This window comes from Podarcis tiliguerta, assembly GCF_965153285.1.
Source record: "Podarcis tiliguerta genome assembly, chromosome: Z".
NCBI classification, from domain to species: domain Eukaryota; kingdom Metazoa; phylum Chordata; class Lepidosauria; order Squamata; family Lacertidae; genus Podarcis; species Podarcis tiliguerta.
Window position 1 is genome coordinate 29,597,543 of NC_139553.1, and position 21,256 is coordinate 29,618,798.

General features: G+C 42.8%; 1 protein-coding gene across 4 annotated transcripts in view; it reads left to right on the forward strand.

Annotated features, from left to right (window-relative positions):
• The window catches only part of LOC310669448 (connector enhancer of kinase suppressor of ras 2-like), a 314,320-nt gene that overhangs the window by 184,452 nt on the left and 108,612 nt on the right, over positions 1–21,256 (forward strand). For all 4 annotated transcript variants that reach the window (XM_083423485.1, XM_083423484.1, XM_083423487.1 and 1 more), the window contains 2 exons: positions 13,655–13,801; positions 20,810–20,943. In XM_083423485.1, coding sequence (XP_083279611.1) covers positions 13,655–13,801; positions 20,810–20,943 — 281 coding nt within the window. The remainder of the gene's footprint in view (positions 1–13,654; positions 13,802–20,809; positions 20,944–21,256) is intronic.

Sequence of the window (21,256 nt, forward strand, 5' to 3'; positions counted from 1 at the left end):
CTGTAGAAATATCAGAGCCTTATGTTCAGCTTCAGCTTCAAGAGTCCAAAAGTAGATTTGCTAATTAAATCAACTGTGTGTGGGGGGGTGCACTAATCATAAATTGGAATACTTAAATCAGTTTCTCAGAGATCAGAGAATCACAGTATTGTAGGGTTGGGAGGGATCCAAAGGGTCCACTCTCATGCAATGTCCACTCTCATGCAATGCAGGAATCTCAACTAAAGTATCCATAGCCATCCAACCTCTGCTTATAAACCTCCAGTGAAGGAGAGACCACCACCTTCTGAGGGAGTCCATTCCACTGCCAAAGTTCTTCCTGATGTTTAGTTGGAATCTCTATTATTATTATTATTATTATTATTATTAAATATTCTAACTTGAGCAGGAGAAAACAAACTTGCTCCATCATCCATGTGCCAGCCCTTTAGATATTTGAAGATGACTATCATATCTTCTCTTAGTCTCCTCTTTTCCTGGCTCCTTCAACTATGCCCAACTCCCTCAACTGTTCCCCATAAGGCTTGGCATCCCTATTCATAACTGGCTATTTTGATGTTAACAGATCACTTTCCCCATGTTTGGCACTGAAATTTGTTGTGCAGTCAGACCGTTTTCATCCTATTTGAATTGGCTGACCACAAGTGCTCTCTTTATTGCAGCAGGATCCGATTTTATCCTAAATACTGACTTACTGTATTTATTCATTCTTGCACCTTGACCTCATCCTGTCCGAGCTCCAGTGCTCCACAATTGGGCTACCTTCCTTGCTGCCAAGGCTGCAGCCAGAGGGAGCAAGTTTTAAATCGATCTAAAACGAGGTAAATCGTGACACACAAATCAAGACAATTGACACCTGTCTTTAGATCTCCCATCACTTTACATTTTTTTATAAAAAAGCAACAATTAGAAGCCCCAATTCAGACTGGGACTACAGTTCTGTGGGGGCGGGGAGAGTTATTAATGTAGGAAGTGTGGAACTTGTTGCTCTTCAGATGTTATTGGACTACACTTCCCATCAGCTTCAACCAACGTGGTCAATGGTCAGGGATGATGGGAGTTGCCAAGAACATTTGGAAAGTCACAGGTTCCCCATTCCTGGTTAATACTTCCCCCACTCCAGTAGTTGGAAATTCCCTCTCTCCACCCCCCTCCAGCTGCTATTTGCTCTAGTAGGGAATGTATTAAAGTATTAATAGTTCTATTTTCAGCAGGTACTTGTAGATATAGAAATGTTCTGTGGTGGGCACCTTTCCTAATGTAGCTGCCCATCAATCTTCATAGGCAGAGGACAGACAATAGGTGATGGTGGTGGATGCCAGCACACTGGAAGCCATTTGAAAGATGGATGGCTGCTCACTCCACATTTGCCTCTGGCAAACAGGTTTTGCACATTTTAAAATGGTTTCAAAAGAAATGTCTGTGTGCTGCATGAGAAGTGGACCCACTCTCAAAACACTTGCAATTCTCTTAAATAAAACTCTTATCTACTTCCAGCTTTGCAAGCAGTACACATTTTCCCAGATACCCTTGGTTATCTGTTCCAGGTTCTAATCTTGATTATTCCAAGTCTGTTCTGTATATTTCCTGAAGTCTTATTTTTTTGTCTAGTCAAAACAGGTTACTCTTTTTTGTTTTTGTTTTTAAAATAGCTTTGCCTTGGCACTGCTTCCTTTGCTTTCAGAAGTTTTTGGACACTTCCTTTGCTTTCTGCCCATCCCATTTTCTGGTTTTTAGGTCTTCTACCTATTGACCATTACTTTGCCTAGCAGCACCCACTTGACTCCAGAGCAGGCTTCCTGGATTTCAGACCTGCCATGTTGTTGCTGCTTTTCTTCAAATTCTCTTCCGCTGATATAGGAATTGCCTCTTCCATTGCTCCCAACTCTCCTGGCTTACAAAATATGAGCAACACCATGGATCACTCCAGTAGTTAGGAAGCCAACTTCAGGGGTGAACATGATGCCTTCTTCCACTGGATTCTGCCTCTCGGGTGACCCTTCTTCATTAAATCTGCACATTTCCCCCATAACTGATGTGACCCACACCCTGAACATATAACCACTTTTGAGTGCTACAGCCAATTGTGAAGTGAAGGGTTGTGGTGGGAAGGGTGCTTTGTGTTGCCAGGGCTTGAAACTATCAGTAGTCTACTGATGTCTGGAGGGGAAGCCTGGTGCTATAGACATGGCAGGTTGGATTGCTTGAACATTGTGAAAAGCCTCACTCCAAAACAGTCTATAAGGGGAAGGGAGGACATGTCAGAGGTGTATAAAATGATGCATGGTATTGAGAAAGGGAGCAAGAGATGAGCTTTCCTCCCTCTCTCATAGCACTAGAAAACTTGGGGCCACCCAATGAATATTGGAAGGCTCGGGACAGGCAAACAGAAGGACTTTTTGACACTATAGAATTTGCTTCTGCAAGAGGCAGTGATAGCCACAAACTTTGATAACTTTAAGAGGATTCAACAATCTATGGCTATCAATGGCTAATGGCCATGATTACTATGTTCTGCTTCCACCGCCGGAGGGACAATGCCTCTGAATACCAGTTGCTGGAAACTGCCGGAGAGGTGAGTGCTGTTGCACTGAAGTCCTTCTTGTGGGTTCACATAGGCATCAGGTTGCCCACTGCTGGATTAGATGAGCCATTGGCCTGATCCAGCTAGGCTGCTCTTTAAATTCTTATGTTCTTAATCTGGGCACAGCTGCCCATCCTGAATCCCTGTTGCTGTGATGCCTACCAGTCTTTTCCTGCTTTTTGCCTCTGCAGCTTCACAAGTTTTCATTCCATCCAAATGTATGGCTTTTGGTTGGTGGCAGAACGTGGAACAAGTTTCAGAAAGTAATAGAGCTAACATGGTTTGTAAAAAGAAATGCCCACAAGTTGGTCCTGATTACTTCATCACTCTCAGGAAGAACTGAAGTAGATGAAAGAGTTCTACTTCTCCCAGAGCATTAAACCTGGTGATAGTAAAGGTAAAGGTACCCCTGCCCGTACGGGCCAGTCTTGACAGAGATGGGTTGTGCGCCCATCTCACTCAAGAGGCCGGGGGCCAGCGCTGTCCGGAGACACTTCCGGGTCACGTGGCCAGCGTGACATCGCTGCTCTAGTGAGCCAGAGCCGCACACGGAAACGCCATTTACCTTCCCGCTAGTAAGCGGTCCCTATTTATCTACTTGCCCCCGAGGGTGCTTTCAAACTGCTAGGTTGGCAGGCGCTGGGACCGAACGACGGGAGCGCACCCCGCCGCCGGGATTCGAACCGCCGACCTTTCGATCAGCAAGCCCTAGGCGCTGAGGCTTTTACCCACAGCGCCACCCGCGTCCCACAAAATAACCTGCTCCTATTACATTATCTGTATCTGTGGCCAAGTTATTTCTTTACTTTCTTATTTTATGAAATTTACATACCGCTTGATTGTAGAAAAACCCAAAGCAATTTACAAAAAGAATAAGACAAATAAAATCATAGGATTATTAATAAAAAACCCAATTAAATCAAACCATTAAAATGTTCTAAAAATTAAAACCAGCAATGAACTAAACACACATCGTATATATCTATGTTATTTATGCATTGGGAGCTTGGGGTTTAAAAAAGAGGTATATAACTAAACTGTACCACACAATTAGAGGTATATAACTAAACCATAACCAAATCCATCCACACGATTATGTGGGAAGCTTGAGAACACATAGATCTCCAGCTGTGGCTACAGCACTATTTCTGCTCTGCATTTCCATGCCCCTTTGCCAAATCCTCAATTAGGCTGCAATCCTAAATCCACTGATCTGGGAGTAATCCCCAGTGGATTCAATGGGACTTACTTCTGAATGGACCCCATTAGGATTGTGCTGCTGGAGTGCTTTTTCTCAAGACCCAAGTGCCCAGTTAGCTGACTGCAACATGGCTCCACCTGAATTTGGCTGCATGCATTTGTGCATAGAGCACCGTCCAACATCCCTTCTATAAGCAGCACACAGCTAATAGGTAAGGATGTAAGGGACAAGAGAGTTAGCTGTCTACACTCATTAGGGAAGTCACTCCTTCAGACTTAACTGGTCTTAAAATCTTAACCTTATTCCAAGTTTGCCTACTTGCCCACTCTGATTGGTGGAATAGGCACTACTGTAAGTGCCACGTAATACCTGTTCTGTATTCGTATGAACTTGATTGTTTAGTGTGGAACTTTGGAATTCCCTGCCTATTGATTTCAAGCAGGTGCCTTCACTGTACTCTTTTCCGTGCCTGCTAAAAACTCTCCTGCTTAGACAAGCCTACCCAGATGCGTAGAAAGTTGAGGTACAGTAGTTTTAATCTCTTAGTATTTTAAATTTTGTAGGTTTAAAATCAGGGTTTTGAGGTTTTTCTTGATATTGCAATTGCTTTGGTCAAACCATTGTACAGGGGCTATAAAACAGGCAAAGTTTACCTCCTCAGCAGTAGCTCAATTTATTTTCAGAAAGGTAACCAGCTGCTATTCATATTTTCCAAGCCAAAGTGTTGTCCCAGCAACTTTTTGGGATCCCAATATGGATACAGGCATATAATAGTGATTTAGATAAGATACACTCAGGTTTCTTGAGACGTATCCTGGGGCTCCCAAGTTCATCAAGGAGAAGAGGATGTGTGCTGAACTAGGTGTACACATGACGGTGTGTATACACTGGGTATGGGCTAGCACTTTAAAATACTGGTTGCGTTGCCATTTCTGTTGCCAACCTTCAAGTCTGTTTTCTGACTTAAGGACTCTTATAAATCCAGAGGGTTCGAACATTTACATAGCAAAATCAGATCTATTGTTATTGATTTTGAACTCTTATATATTTCAAGTGAGCAATATATTTATCGTAATATTCAAATCAGATTAAGGGACATTGAAAAACAAAACATCGAGTCAGCTGTAAATAAAATTTGCTCCCCCAAGTTTTATGGTTTAAATATAACAGATAACAGGGTCACTTATATTTCAAATTTAATAATTCCAGTCCAACCTTTATGTTAGCCCAACTAAACGTTTTCCCCTCAGCTTTTGTCAAGGGCAGATATTTTAACATCTCTAGAAATGAGAGACATTGCAGATGTTTTTTGAATGTGCCGGACACAGTAAAACATATTCCTTTCTACTGCCCATTGTACAACCAGCTTCGCAAACGCATGCATTACTCTTATTGGGGTAGTCTAACATCACAGCACAATGAAAATATCAGATTTTATATGTCTGACATTAACCTGGAAGTAACTGCAAGGGTGGCTGAGTTTTTATCAATAGTATCTCTCTGAGTGGTGAATGGCATTATTTAGCAGGAAGAAACTTCCAATGAAAATCCTCATTATTACATGGCTGTTAATTTGTAAAAACAGTGGTACCTCGGGTTAAGTACTTAATTTGTTCCAGAGGTCCGTTCTTAAACTGAAACTGTTCTTCGCCTGAAGCACCACTTTAGCTAATGGGGCCTCCTGCTGCTGCCGCGCCGCTGGAGCACGATTTCTGTTCTCATCCGGAAGCAAAGTTCTTAACCTGAAGCACTATTTCTGAGTTAGTGGAGTCTGTAACCTGAAGTGTATGTAACCTGAGGTACCACTGTATTTTAAATTTTTATATATGAATGTTTTATGGTGGCTCATATTTGTAATGCCTAATAAAGGTTTAGCGAAGGAAAGTAAGTAAACTGCTTTGAAGGTTTATTTGTTTTCACAGTCAAGTGATGTATAAATTTTATGAAATAAATAAACAAACAAACCTTGTAAGGGAGAGCCAGAATAATGAACTGATATTAGTTCCAAACACACAGTCTCTTGGAGCTCGTTCTCATAAACCTATGCCTGGGCTGCAAGTGAAACTCATATTATTAAATGATTGAGATTGTGTTGGCATCCATCTTTCTCAAGAGACAATGAAGTGTGCCTTCAGGGGTGAAGTTAAACCCCCCTTCCAGCTTCATATGGCTTCTCCCTGCCATCTGTTCTTTAAAAAACAGAGAAGTGTTCAGTCATACGAGCCCTCCCACTTTCTACCTTGTAGTCAGCTTATAGACCAGGTCCAGCTGCCTTAGTAAGAACTAGAGAATTCTGGCTGCAATTCTCTATATCTGGGAGGACACTCCATTGAAAACAATATGATGTACTTTTGAGTAGATAATGTATAAGATTGCACAGGATACCTGCCATCTCTCAGTACTGATTGTGTCAGTGCTTTAATTAAATAATATTTTATTGTTTATATGATTCTTACATGAGATGATGTTTGATGATACATTTTTGTCTGTACCTAACCTCCAAGAAATACTATGTCTGTTTATTTGTCTCTGCAAAGCATTTCATTTTGACCCCAGAACATAAAGTTCCCTAGGCAGCCCGCTCTTGCTCTCTCTCTCTCTCTTTCTCCACACACACACACAAAATAAGGCATGAAATCAAAAGCTACTTAAAATGCAGCAAAAACAAAACCCGCCCATGTCCCCAAAGATGAAACATTAATTTTAAAACTTCTGTAAGTCATGCAAACTGTATACAGTACATTATGATAAAGGCCAAGCTGAGCAGATAGTTCCACCTGGCACTGAAAAGACTGCAAAGATGGTGTCAGGTGAGCCTCCCCGGGAAGGTTGTTTGCTAACAGGTGCCATGACCAAAAGGACTTCTCCCCAGAGTAGGGCCTTGAAACAGGACCTTAATGTTCAGGTAAACAAATGGCTTGCCAAAAAATGGTAAGATACTTCCACCTTCCTAGCTGGCTTAAGGTGAAATCAAGCTATTTGTTTCTACCACAATAGGGATGCGAAAATGGGTCTGGCTGCTGGGGCATCGTATGATGTCAGGTGACTTAACTTCAAAGGAAGAATCAGGAATGCACTTTAGGTGCTGTCTTGGTTTCCCTTTGCAACCCTGACTTGAATTCAGGTTGTGGCTGCAAATATCTGCACTGAAATTGGAGCTTACAGTCTATGCTGAATCTAAAGCTTTGCTTTTGGCAGGGGCTGTCTCTAGTCAGAAGCTCTGAGTAGAGCCAATTCCAGTAGAGCTGGAAGCCGTGGTTTCAGCAGCGAACAACTCTACTCAGCAGCTCCCATTTCGAAGCTCTTGAGAGGAATCAGTCCCAGTGGAGCTTGCTTTTGGCACCAGATTGAAAAGAAACTGAATGCAAGCCCTGCTGTCAGAGGAACAATCAGGAGCACATTTTAAGGCTCCTGTTTGTTCCCTTGCAGCTGCAGATTTTTCTGCGCCACATCTGATGTTTTATGGAGCCAAGTGTGGGCCAGAGATTCTCCATCCCTGAAATATAATATGACTTTATGAACTTTCCTTGTGGCAGCTTTCGTAAATGGCTTCAGACATGTTTCAGCTTGGAGAGAGTGCCCCAAACAAAGAATTTTCAGACTTTGCCAAAATTCTAACTTTATCCAAATACCAGATGTGTGTTAAACCATTTGTGAGAGCTGTAGGTGCATAAATATCGTAAGAGGAATATAACCAGCTTTGAAATCTGCAAAATGGGAATTTTGAAAACTATCTGTGAGCCTTTGTAGTTCATTACAGCACGACAGTTATAGTTAGAGGGTCTGACTAGAACCAGGGAGATCCAATTAAAACCCTCTCTTAGTCATAGAGTTCAGCAAGTGACCTTGGGCCACTCACTCTCTCAACCCAACCTGTTTCCCAGGGTTGTTTTGAGGGTAAAAAAGCAGGAACCGCGTGTACTGGCTTGATCTCCCAAAACGCAGGATATTATCTATATGGTGGATTTTGGTTCCATTTGTTCTTGTGCGTAGAGCGTGCCCTACCTTTCTTAAATAGAACTCAGAAGGCCTTTATTTCATGCGATCTTGACACACAGTTCTTAAATTGCCACTCAGTCAAACTGAAGTAGTGAGGAGATAGAGAAGGCAGAAGAAGATGTTATTTCGCAGAGAATAATAGCAACAGAGTCTACATGTTCGTAAGGCGGTCTGATCTGGAAGGACTTAATGATCCACTCTGACAGCCTTTTGCTGTTGAGTGAGGGAGAGAGTATTCATAGACTCCAACACCATCATCCTCCGGCTTCAACCATGGTTTGGACTGATGGGAACTGAGATCCAACAACCTTAGGAGGGCCACAAGTTCCCCACCCCTCACTGGTTTTCAATGGATGGACTGGAACACATGATCAATCATACTTTGACCTAACTATTTTTAGGAAAGAGAGGCAGAAGGAATAGAGGAGGATGGAACAGGAGAAATAAATCAAGAGAATGAGGGGAAAGCAAGAAAAGATAAGTGGAGAAATATGATCATATGTGGATTATTTAAAAAGTTTTTCAAGTTGTTGAAGGTGGATTCCAAAATCTGAAGACTACTGCATTATACTTCTCTCTTTGGCCAAGAATGATTCCAAGATGATATCTCTGACATTCTGGTCTCCCAAACCCAGCAGGGGAGTTATTCAGCAGTATGAGCAGAAAGAGGGTCTACTACGTATCACCTGAGGAGCTGTCCAGAAGATCATTGAACTAGGATCACATATATGGCAACTATAGCATTTGCATCTTCCAAGCATCAGCTGAAGGTTTAAATTAGGAAAGGGAAACCTGTGTTCCTTGAAATATTGCTTGACTCCAGGTATCATCAGCTCCAAACAGAAAGGTCAGGAATGATGGAATTTATATCTGGAGGGCTTCAAGTTCTCCATTCCTGGTGTAAGCACTCAGGCTTCCTATCCTATCATTGTCTTTGTGAGGCCCTGACCATGCTGCCTTATTCTGAAAAGGCCACGGACCTGGTATGTTTTGTGTTGACAAATAAGCACATCATTTTCAGGTTCAAGCCTGAGTTCAGGCTTCCTGCCATTGCTGTTCCTGAGGACCCAGTAGTGATGATTGCAAAGAGTCCCAGAGATAGATGATTCCATTAAGGGCACATTAAGTCACCTGATTCCGCTGGTTCCTTGAGGGGGGGGGTATTATTATGAGCTATGGTCTCAGGGTGCTGAATGCTCTGTCCCCCTAGTCCTGATGCTGGGACTCATGACTGGATCCTCATCTGTGGAGCTCTCCTCTGAGTCTAACACAAGGAGGATGCAAGTTCCAACAATGACCTTCTCTGGTGTGCCTAGCAGCTCTTAAAGACAAATTAGTTCAATGTTGGTGCTAAGCCCAATTTCAATTCTCTGTCTAGTATTCTAGTCTGCCATGATGTCATCTTACTATTTTTGCCTAAATGTAATATCTCAGCAATACCATCGATAATGTCCTAAGAGCTTTCCATCTTAGCCTGCTGACATTCAGGGCAGGCTGCCCTAAATTGCATATATTATTAGTGTTTTAATGGTTTCCTCATTAAGGTTTCTCCTTAGAGCAATTTATCTTCAGGACATTAATTATTTAGCATTATTTTGTGAGAAGGAGCTTGCGAAATCATCAAGGCTCCTGGATTTTTTAACGTTTGCCCCCAGCTTCAAAATTGCATCTGGTTCTCTCAGACATGATCAAACATTAAGAAAATCAGACATTTCTGAATACACATCTTGAAAACACAGAGATGAAGAGGAAGAAAAAGGAAAGAAAAAGGAAGATATTTTAGAAATAAACTGAAGGTGAATTTATATCTAAGGACATTCTCTAGGTGAGAAGAAATCACCTCATAAAACTGTTTAATTTATGCCTGAAGGAAGAGAAGAACTCTTGTGCCAGTTAAATTAATATTAATAGTAGTGGAAGCCTCTACCCATATACTCAGAAATAAGTTCTACTGTGTTTTTGCAGGGGGGTGTTACTCCCTAGTAAGTGAGTTCAAAATTGTAACCTAACCCTAAATTCTATTTTTAAAAAACCCTTCCAGAAAAGACTGAATTTCAGCTGTGCACTGCAGGGTACTATCTGCTTTATCAGTAAAGACATTGCAAACCAGAGCATTCGTGGAGGGCAGCAGGGTGGTAATAAGGAGGTCTTCCCTTCCCCTCATGCTTCAAAGCACAGATCCTCAAGAGTGTGTCTATTTCTGTCCATTAGAACATAAGAACCTAAGAAGTGCTTGCTGGATCGTGCCAATAGCCCATCTAGCCTTCATCCTGTTCTCACAGTGGCCAGCCAGATGCTTGTGTAAATAATAATAATAATAATAATAATAATAATAATAATAATAAATTTTTATTTATACCCCTCCCTCCCCAGCCAAGACCGGGCTCAGAGCGGCTAACAACCAATAATAAAAACAAGTTGATTAAAATACAATTTAAAAGATTAAGATACAACATTAAAACATTAGGGTGCTGCCTCTTCACAGGAGGAGAAAGGAAAATGATAGAGGGGGAGGGAATCAAACTGATTCTAAGCCAAAGGCCAGGCGGAACAACTCTGTCTTACAGGCCCTGCAGAAGGAAATCAGATCCCACTGGGCCCTGGTCTCATGAGACAGAGCGTTCCACCAGGCCGGAGCCAGTGTTGAAAAAGCCCTGGCTCTGGTTGAGGCTAATCTAACTTCCTTAGGGCCCAGGCCTCTAAGATGTTGCTATTTATGGACCTTGAGGCTCTCCATGGGGCATACCAGGAGAGGCGGTCCCGTAGGTACGAGGGTCCTAGGCCGTGAAGGGCTTTAAAGGTCAAAACCTTTGCCTTAAATCAGTGCCTTAAATCTGACCCTGTACTCCACCGGGAGCCAGTGCAGCTGGAAAAGCACTGGGTGAATATGCTCCCATGGCAGAGACCCCGTGAGGAGCCTCGCTGCAGCATTCTGTACCCGCTGGAGTTTCTGGGACAGCTTCAAGGGCAGCCCCGCGTAGAGCGAATTACAGTAGTCAAGCCTGGAGATGACCGTTGCATGGATCACTGTGGCCAGGTCAGGGCGGGAAAGGTAAGGGACCAACTGCTTGATGCGGCGAAGGTGGGAAAATGTCGCCTTGGCTGTTGCTGTAACTTGCGCCTCCATGGAATAATAATAATAATAATAATAATAATAATAATAATAATAATAATAATAATAATTTATTTATACCCCCCCCTCCCCAGCCAAGACCGAGCTCAGGGCGGCTAACAACCAATAATAAAAACATTGTAGCCAAAAGAGGCTTCTGCCCTGCAGTAGCCAGTCATTGAGGAATGGACTTAGGTGCCTGAGCAGCATAGGCCAAGAGTTAGGGCTGTGTCCTGTATGAGTACTCTACCTCCATCTACAACAGGTTTGTTATAAATTCCTTTGTCTCACAGAAGCCATGCAGATATAAAGGGGGGATTCTTAAAATGGGCCATAAAGGTAAAGCGACCCCTGACCATTAGGTCCAGTCGCGAACAACTCTGGGGCTGCAGCGCTCATCTCGCTTTGCTGGCCGTAGCTCAGCGGTAAAGCCCTTCTTTTGCATGCAGAAGGCCCCAGCATCTCCAGGCAGAACTGGGAATGTCCCCGGTCTGAAATTCTGAAAAGCTTCTGCCAGTCAGTCTAGGCAGCACTGAGCTAGATGGGCCAATGGTCTGACTTAGTGTAAGGCAGCTTCCTATATTCCTACAGCAATGTGAAATATCCAGGCCACTGCTCCTCCTACATGCTCCATTGTCCCTTCTCTTGAAAGCAGGCACATTAATGATAGGAGGGGGATTATAGCTTGGACTATGTCCATTCAATCTGTGACAGCCCATGTTCCAAATAGCTTCACATTGCAGGGAGGAACCTTCTTGCATGGCTCTCATGCCTCAAAGTTAGCTAAGAAATAGGACTCTGCGTAAGCATGGGTGGGAGGGAGTTTTAAAAGCTCTAGATGCTAAGTGTCCGTGCCAAATGCACAAATGGGTGACTGCTTTATCTGTGCAATAATTGGGAGGTACAAAATCCTACTTACCAAGGATGGAAGGAACCTGTGGCCTTCCAGTTGTTGCTGGATTAAATCTCCCATCATCCTTAACTGTTGGCTGTTTTGTCTGAGGCTAATGCAAGTTGGAGGAACATCTGATGGGGCCACAGGTTCCCCACCTGCTGTATATGAATTTCATTCCACACCTCTGAGTGTGGAAACTTGTGTAGCCAAAAATGGCACTCTCTCTGCAAAAGAGGGTGGTCTTGGCAGGCTTAGCAAAACCCCAAAGTTTGACCTAAGCTGGGGTTTTAAATCTTGCTGATAGCCTTGCCCCCAGCTGCATCTCTTTCCTCCCACCACTGATATCTCAAATGGCACCTGTGGAAATAGTCTGGGAATAATTTTTTAAGAGAAAATAAATCTATTTATTTATGCTCCATTTATGAGTTTAGACTGTTTGCTTTGGAGCTGTTTCAAAACATTGTTTAAACCTTGCATTTTACAAGCTGGTGCCATGTAAATTCATGAGAACAAAGTGGGGCGCTTTTCCTGTGTTCTTAGCAAGGCAGAGCCCTCCGAAGAGAAACGCAAAGGAGAGTTTTTTTAATGCTTAAGCAACCATGGAGCACCTCTTAGCTGTTTTAGAGGGGTAAGGCAAACGTGTGGCCTTTGTGTGTTAGTGAAGCTTTAATTTCAGATGGTGGTTATAGCTTGCAATGACTTAAGAAATGCAGTTCCTCTCTGTGGAGTGTTCAGTAACTCAAATAAATGATGTTTTATCTTTAATTAAACACCTTGAAGAAATTGCACCAATATTGTTCTACAATATGCTAGCAAACCTCCCTCCCCCCCATCCCCCATCATCACCAAATTAACAGGTTCCATTACAACAGCCAGGATTCATTTTGTAATTATTCTGAAGCTGCTGTTCTATAATCCCCCAGTGAAACACAGTGATACTTCAGTAGAAAAGATAATTAAAAGTAATAATTCAGTTTGTTTAGAGGATATAAAAATTAGAGCAGTGCATCAGTGTCTTAAAAAACACGTTTGTGCTTTTTGGAATATGATATTCTATCACTGAGTTATTATTGAAATAAGAGCACCTATCATTACCTTTTCAGTTGAAGAGAAAGAAGCAGGTGGTTACATCCAATTTCTACAGAAATTGATGGGTGCAACTAACTTAGGTCTATTAATTTCAATTGGTCTATTCTGAGTAATGATGGGCAAATCTGTCAATTTCGGTTTCTCATTTTTTGAATGTTAAGATCAATTGTTCACATTTCCACACCAGTTTGCAGTTATTATTATTTGTGATTGGGGGAGTCCTCATGAGAATTCATTACAATTTTAGTGTATATTTCTCCTAACGTGTATACCTTTATACATAATTTTTGCAAAACAGTGTTCCTTAACATAATGCATTTTATATGGTATTTTCAATGATAGATGCCTTTTAATGCATCTATATACATTTTTGTGCACATGTACTTCACTGGAGAACTGTTTTGCAAAATTTGGAGAAGTGTAAATTTCAAAAAGATGGTTGTGGTTTTGTTCATGTATAGCTTTAGAAGGTGTGAATCAGGTAGGTTCGCCTGTAAATGCAAACTAAATTTGAAGTTATCCCCACCCTAACTCTTGAGTACAACTTTGTTGGATATAACCCAAAACTGGTTTTAACAGAAATGCTACCACGTCTGTTTCTTGCCAAGAATGATAAGCACTATTTATAAGAGAGAAAGATAGAAAGAATGCTGATAATAAGACATCCCTTATTCGCCATACAGAAATCTGAACGAAATACCCTTAACGATTTTGGGATGATAAAATGGAAAAAGAAAAAACCTTTCAAAATTCCATTATGGGATTTTTCTCCAGGTTGGCTGGCAGTTAAAGAACCTGGTAAATGCATTGCGTGAAGACCCGAACGGAGTGATCTTAACCTTAAAGAAACGGCCTCAGAACACCCTGGTGTCTGCTCCTGCTCTTCTGAAGAATGTGAGGTGGAAGCCTCTTGCCCTGCAGGTAAGGCAAACCTGGCGTTGCAATTCTGTCTGGCAAACACTGTTTAATGAAGGACCAAATCACTATAGAGTCCTCTCTTCTTTCTGGTAGTGGGGAGAGAACAATGATGCCTTCAACAGGCCCAGTTAACAATTGCTCACATAGCAGCAATGGCTCGACATATGTAGCCTTCTGGGTTTGGGGGACAGTAGTGAAAGGTGCCTGCTGAAACTGGTAGGGCGAAAGACAGAAAGGACCACAGGATATGGAGCTAGGGCCAGTGGCAGGCAGAACCAACTAATTCTGGCTTTAGCACCCATCAAAGGATGGGTGGGACTTTCTTCTTATATCAAATGGCTTACCTAAACAGCCACCAACATGATTTTTAACAGTTCAGTCCTACAAATCTCTACTCATACGTAAACTGCACTGAGTGCAGTGGGATTTACTCTCAGGGAAGTGTGTGTAGGATTGCAGTCCTGATGTATCTGAAAGTGGAACTTCTTGGCTCGCATCCTCGGCAGCCGCTATGCTCTCCCAGCTCAGCAGTGACCTGCAAATTGAGAGCAATGCATTTTCTGAGAATTGTTCCTTTGAGAGGAGAGGACATAAATCTAATGACTTCCCCTTCATATCTTTTTATTATTACCGGGATTCCAAATGGAGGGAGAGCACAATTACAACCACCACATTTTCTGCTCACTGCCCTCAGCCAAAGCGCTACTCATTCATTGGGATCTCTTGGGCAAAGTCAATACTATCAGGCCAAATCACTCTCTGTTTCCATCATATCACCGCTATTCACTCTCCTCATCCACCCCTCCCGCTGCTGCCTTTTTCCCATCTACACTTTTCAAGAAGAAATTTAAAAATCCCTTTTGGATTTCACAGCCTGCTTGCTTTCATGATTTTGTTCCAGAGGATTATGAGTTTGAAGACAAGTATTATTCGTTTCCCAGTATGAAAACAATTGAAGCTATCATGAGTTATTGTTGGCCTGGTGTTGTTTTTTTCCTCGCCTGCTGGGGTTGCTGGAGCTTTCTGCGTGATTTGGAACAGGCAGCTCAGAGTAATCCAGCCCAATACATTTTGCTGCCTTAAAGCAGGCAAGATGGTACCTCCCCATCCCATATACATAAGCCAACTTTGCTGGCTGTTGGATCTTGCTTCAGCCCTGGCAACGGAGCAGAGTTCACCTTTGCGCCCAAGGGCAGCAGAGATTAGCCCATTTGGGCAAGAGGGGCACTGCTCCACCACCAACCTCAGAACTGATTCTTACAAGTCCAGCTTTCTTCCTATCTACAAAGAGTTTAGGGGTTGGTACTGGCTGTCTTTGTCCTCCTCCTTAGTCTCAGCTTTGCCCTTTTAGAACTGAGCAGGGAAGCAAATGGGGACACTGTTGTTATCACTGGTTCCACCTACTGTTGGCCTCTCTGCTTTTCACCTTACCAGTCTCAATGGGCACCATTGGAGGGCAAGCATGCAGTCCAAAACCTCACTGCTTCTTCCAACCCCACAGTAGTTTCCTAATAGTAGGGCTGGCCCTGATGGTGTACAAAAACACTGACTTGAAAAGGGCCAGAACACATGTAATGTGAAATGCATGAGCGTGTTCAAAAGCCCAAAACTTTGTAGATTTTCACAGTAAACAAAAATCACCTCCTCCTATCTTTTTACTGGAATGCTTCAACATGGTTTACATACATAGAACAAACATGGTTGTGGTTTTTTGTTTGTATGTGAACTGCTTAGATATTTGCATTATGTTATTAAAAAAAAAAGAAGGAACCATGTGCTTGACATTCCTGTCTGAGCTCTTTTTGCTCACTGGAACAAAAATCACCTTTAAAATAAATGGTTGTATCCAGTGTTAAAGGTAAAGGGACCCTTGACCATTAGGTCCAGTCGTGGCCGACTCTGGGGTTGTGGTGCTCATCTCGCTTTATTGGCCGAGGGAGCCGGCGTACAGCTTCCGGGTCATGACTAAGCCGTTTCTGGCAAACCAGAGCAGCACACGGAAACACCGTTTACCTTCCCACCGGAGAGGTACCTATTTATCTACTTGCACTTTTGACATGCTTTCGAACTGCTAGGTTGGCAGGAGCAGGGACCGAGCAACAGGAGCTCACCCCGTCGCAGGGATTCGAACTGCCAACCTTCTGATCAGCAAGTCCTAGGCTCTGTGGTTTAACCCACACTGCCACCCGCGTCCCTATCCAGTAGTATCCAGTGTTAGCCATCCTTAAATTAGACCCTTTGAAGTTACTGGGCATGATTAATTTAGGCCCATTAATTTCAGTGGGTGTACTCTTGAGTAAAACTCAGTTTGCAACAACCCAGAATTTCTGGGTGGTGGCAGAGCAAGAGCCCTCCTTTCTGTTGCCCTGTGGTTAAGGATCTGGAAAGGAGTAAAACACACACTCTCTTTCATTGCACTGAAAGTGGTTGCTGCAGAGTGAAAATGTATTGTATTATGCTCTCTGTTGAATGACTGATGCTTCCATTGTCATCACGGTTGTAATAGATGAATGAGTGAGTGAGAGTTTATTTAGGAGATTTCTCAAAAGTAGGGAATATTTTCTCCTTAAATGACGTGCTTTGTCACTCATCGTCAATTTTTCTTTTGCATTTCAATGTGGTGTGTCTTATATACCAGCCACATAGGACTGATTTAAAGCAGCAACATTGGAGGCATCTCCAGCCAATGAGTGCTGCCCAATTTTTGTGCTCTTAGGAGACAGGATTGCTTGACAAGAAGGGGAAGGTAGGTGGAGCAACACATGTATGCTTCACCTTTGCACAATAGGCTAGTTTCTACACAAACTCACAAACCACTCTCTGTCCTCCATCTATGCAAGTAAGAGGCATTATCCATTTCAAGGACATATACTAGCCATGCAAAAACACTAAAAGGGGGTTTGAAGCAGGTAAAGGTGTGACCTGGGAAGAAGGTGGGTGGCCTGGGGACATGGCCTGGGGACAGTCCCAGGGGCCAAATGAAAAAGCTTGGAGGGGTGCATTTGGACCTCATCCCTGTCAGGAGGAAAGGTGGGACATAAATTGAATGAATAATTTAATTAATTAATTAATAATTAGTGATTGCGGTGAGTATTAGTTGATTGCATTATGCTTGTTGTTGTAAAGGTAAAGGGACCCCTGACTGTTAGGTCCAGTCATGGCCGACTCTGGGGTTGCGGTGCTCATCTCGCTCTATAGGCCGAGGGAGCCAGCATTTGTCCACAGACAGTTTTTCTGGGTCATGTGGCCAGTATGACTAAGCCGCTTCTGGCGAACCAGAGCAGTGCAAGGAAATGCAGTTTACCTTCTCGCCGGAGCAGTACCTATTTATCTACTTGCACTTGACGTGCTTTCAAATTGCTAGGTGGGCAGGAACTGGGACCGAACAACGGGAGCTCACCCCATCAAGGGGATTTGAACTGCCGAGCTTCCGATTGGCAAGCCCTAGGCTCTGTGGTTTAACCCACAGCACCACCCGCATCCTATGCTTGTTGTTGTAGTCAGCAGGAAAATTCAGATATGAAACCATCCTTAGATGGTCTGTTCAATAAGCAGTGATGCTGCCTGCATGTATGAACTGGCCCTCAGTATCTGTGTAACAAAAGCCACTGAAGCGAAGCCCCTGAAAGATCTCTCTTGGCCCCATCTCAGCATTTCCCATCAACGGTTTGGCTTTGCCACAACATTCCGCGAATCAGCAGAAGGACGTTATCCTGTGACACTGTTTTATTCTGCTGTTGCCAGCTTTTAATTAGAACACATGGCAGTCGTGCCAGCCTTGCTGTGTTCGCCCCCAGTGGGCCTTGCCATATGTGAGTGGTCTGCTTTCTTATCAGAACCCATGTGGGTGTTTGAGATGGCCTCATTTCCTTACTGTTACTGTTCAGAATCCCCCTCCCCGCCGACTACTTGCAGCTCTGCTAAATACTCATTCATTTCTCAGCTTTATGAATATTTATGGTTGAGAGCTGTTGATTACTTCATTGACTTACTGCACAGCATTGTAGCATCAACACTGACTAACCTAGGGCTTAAATTAATTTTTTGCAAAGTATAAAAGCAACATATTTCAAATGCAAGTGCTATCTGAATACACATATTGGCAGGAATGTATTTATGAATTAGACATGCTGTATTGGAGCTTTGTGGCTGTTTACCAGTTCCTCTGAAATACTCGAGAATAGTGTCAGGCTCACTGGAGCATCGAATCTGTGCTGACTAACCTCAAGGGCTGTTAGATGCCCAGGAAATGGTCCAAGACTGAGTCCTGACCTGCTGTATTGATAGTAGGGATGGATGGATCCATCAATTTTAATGTCTCTCCATTTCTTACTTTTTCACTGTTAATTTCAGTTCCTCACATTTCAACAGCAATTTGGAATTATTATTCTTAATTCAGCATTTTAGTGTGGATTTCTCCTAATAAACACATTTTTGAATGCAGTTTTGACTCATGGCTTGTCAACACTTCTGCTTGTTCTGTGCCTGGAAAGTATGTGTTTGATAAGTTTTCCACTTGACTATATTTTTTAGGCACGGGTCTCTCTGCATGACAAGAAGGGGAAGGTAGGTGGAGCAACACATGTATGCTTCACCTTTGCACAATAGGCTAGTTTCTACACAAACTCACAAACCACTCTCTGTCCTCCATCTATGCAAGTAAGGGACCCTGAGTCTTTTGTGATGGGCCCCAGACCTGCTGCCCATTTCCTATCCCTTAAACTTTGCTTATAGGGCAGCTGGGTTTCAGTACTGCAAAGTGCAGTACTGATGAGACTCCAACTACTCACTGTCTTAATTTCTCAGAGGCATCTAGACATATAAATTCATATATGAAAATTTTATACAAATATGTATTATGGGGGGAAGTGGTGGGGGAAAGGCAGGACCCTGTTTAAGGGATAGGAAATGGGCAGCAGGTCTGGGGCCCATCACAAAAGACTCAGGGCTTGTGGTCCCTGGGACAACCCTCATGGGAGGAAACTGGATGGGTACTGGGAAAACTGGATAGTGACAAACAGCCAAGAAAGAACTTGTGACCTGCCTCGGGAAATTAATTTTCTCAGGGCTCTCAACACATTGCTGTTCCCTTAAGAAGGCTGACAGTTGCAGTTTTTCTCATCCCTGTTTAAGCCATAAGGTGAAAAGGAGAAATGAAAGCTAGCTAATTATGAACTGATCTGAAACTTGTGCTCTACTTGTAATTAGCCTGGAAGTTCTGAGTCATGTGCATTTTTACTTTGCATTGACAAAACATATATATACATATACATATACAAAACCTCTTCTGAAATGCTTTGGATTTTATTCTGACCTAAAAATGATGCATTTAAGTTGATCTAACAGGCAAGAGGGTGGTAACCAAACAGAACTCAAGAGGCTAAAAACATTAGAAAATATTTATTTTGTACGTATAAAAGCAATTGCTTTTCCTTCCTTCCTTCCTTCCTTCCTTCCTTCCTTCCTTCCTTCTTTTCCTCTCATTATTTCTTCTCTTCTTCCTCTCTTCCTCTAACTTTCTCCTCTTTTCTCTCTTTTCCTTTCCCCCCCTTTTTTGCGGTTTGTGCTTTTATCTAGATTAGTGTTTTAAAGGTAAAGGTAAAGGTACCCCTGCCCGTACGGGCCAGTCTTGACAGACTCTAGGGTTGTGCGCTCATCTCACTCTAGAGGCTGGGAGCCAGCGCTGTCCGCAGACACTTCCGGGTCACGTGGCCAGCGTGACATTGCTGCTCTGGCGAGCCAGCGCAGCACACAGAACGCCGTTTACCTTCCCGCTAGTAAGCGGTCCCTATTTATCTACTTGCGCCCGAGGGTGCTTTCGAACTGCTAGGTTGGCAGGCGCTGGGACCGAACGAGGGGAGCGCACCCTGCTGCAGTGATTTGAACCGCCGAACTTTCGATCGGCAAGTCCTAGACGCTGAGGTTTTAACCCACAGCGCCACCCGCATCCCAGATTAGTGTTTTACTTTTGACAAAAAAAATATACTTGGTATTAATTTCTGTAAACCTTTTTTCTAAATTCCAATAAAATCTGTTTCTTAAAAAATAAAATATTTATTTTGAAGGCAGCAGCAGAAAGCAAGTGAACACATCACAGCTTATGTGAGATACGAATGTAATGACATCAAAGAGAAATCAGCACATTATACATGAATGAATCTTGGGGAAGGGAGAAATATGGAGCAGCATATGCAAAAAAAACAAAACAAAAACATTATAAGGGGGAGATAGGGCATGTCATGATAAACTATAAAATGCTTTCCCTACACCTCCCCACTCTCCCTTTTTATGAGGTTTTAATTAAAAAGTTGATAATAAAAGTATAAAAACACATAATAAAAATAATATTTTTAAACATTTTAAAGATCACATTTTATAGGTGCCATGACACACTTCAGGGCACGTTGGGTCTTTTACGTTCTATCCTGTTAAATCCCCAATGCTTTTCCATAACTCCTTTGAAGCCTTTGAAGTTGAAGCCTCCTGGCCACTGCAAAAGGTGCTGGTACTCTTCACTGGAGTCTGCCATCAGGGGGCAAGGTCAAGCACTGGTGCAGGGGCATCTGTGCTCAGGGTCAAAATGCAATAGGTCAGCCGTCGTTTGATTTGATTTGCTCCTTGAGATTCCATAATAGGAGATGACCTGGATTGAATCTTGAACGTTATCCATGTTACCAGTGATTTACTACCATTAGTAAGGTGTTATTTTTAAAAAAATTAAAAAGCATTGGAAATTATTATTGTGGTGGGGTGGAAAGAGAAAGAGTGGCCTTTGCTACTGTGCCATCTTCTTGGAGCTTCCAGTGCTTCTACTAAATAGAGTAATTTCTGCAAATATCTCTTTTGGGGAGAAATTCTTGTTGCAGCCAATTTAGGAGAGAGATTCCAATAAGTTGCTGGTGCCTGCTGGGGCAGTGAATATTCCAGTTTTGTTGCGTTGGCAAAAAAGAAGAAGAAAGGGTAGAACTGGCTAGAGTATTCATTGTGTGCTCTCTCCTTCTCTCTCTCCAGCCTGTTATTCCTACTAGCCCAACTAGCAGTTGCACAACACCAACCAGCACGATGGGCATGGGCTCAAAAATGGACAGCTCGACTCTCCAAGATGTTTTCATCCTCTCCCCTATGTCAGGACTCTATGGCCCCAGGTATCCCTTGCCCTTTGACAATAATCTTGGCTTTGCATAGCCGTAATTTCAGGCTAGAGAACAGACAGAGTCTCTCTTTCTATCAGGCTTTCTCCCTTGCAAGTGCACTCGTGCGCACACGTAGAGCCATTAATTCAAATGCAAAAAAAAAAAGGTCACAGCAATTAGTGCATTGGAGCAGAGAATACTCTTACCCTGTCACTCTCCTGTGCATGGTAGAGAATGAGAAAACCCTGCGCTCCTGTCCTGTCTCTGATGCCACTGAACATTCAAGTGCGGGCATAACTAAGGCATGCATGTTTAAAATCAGTGG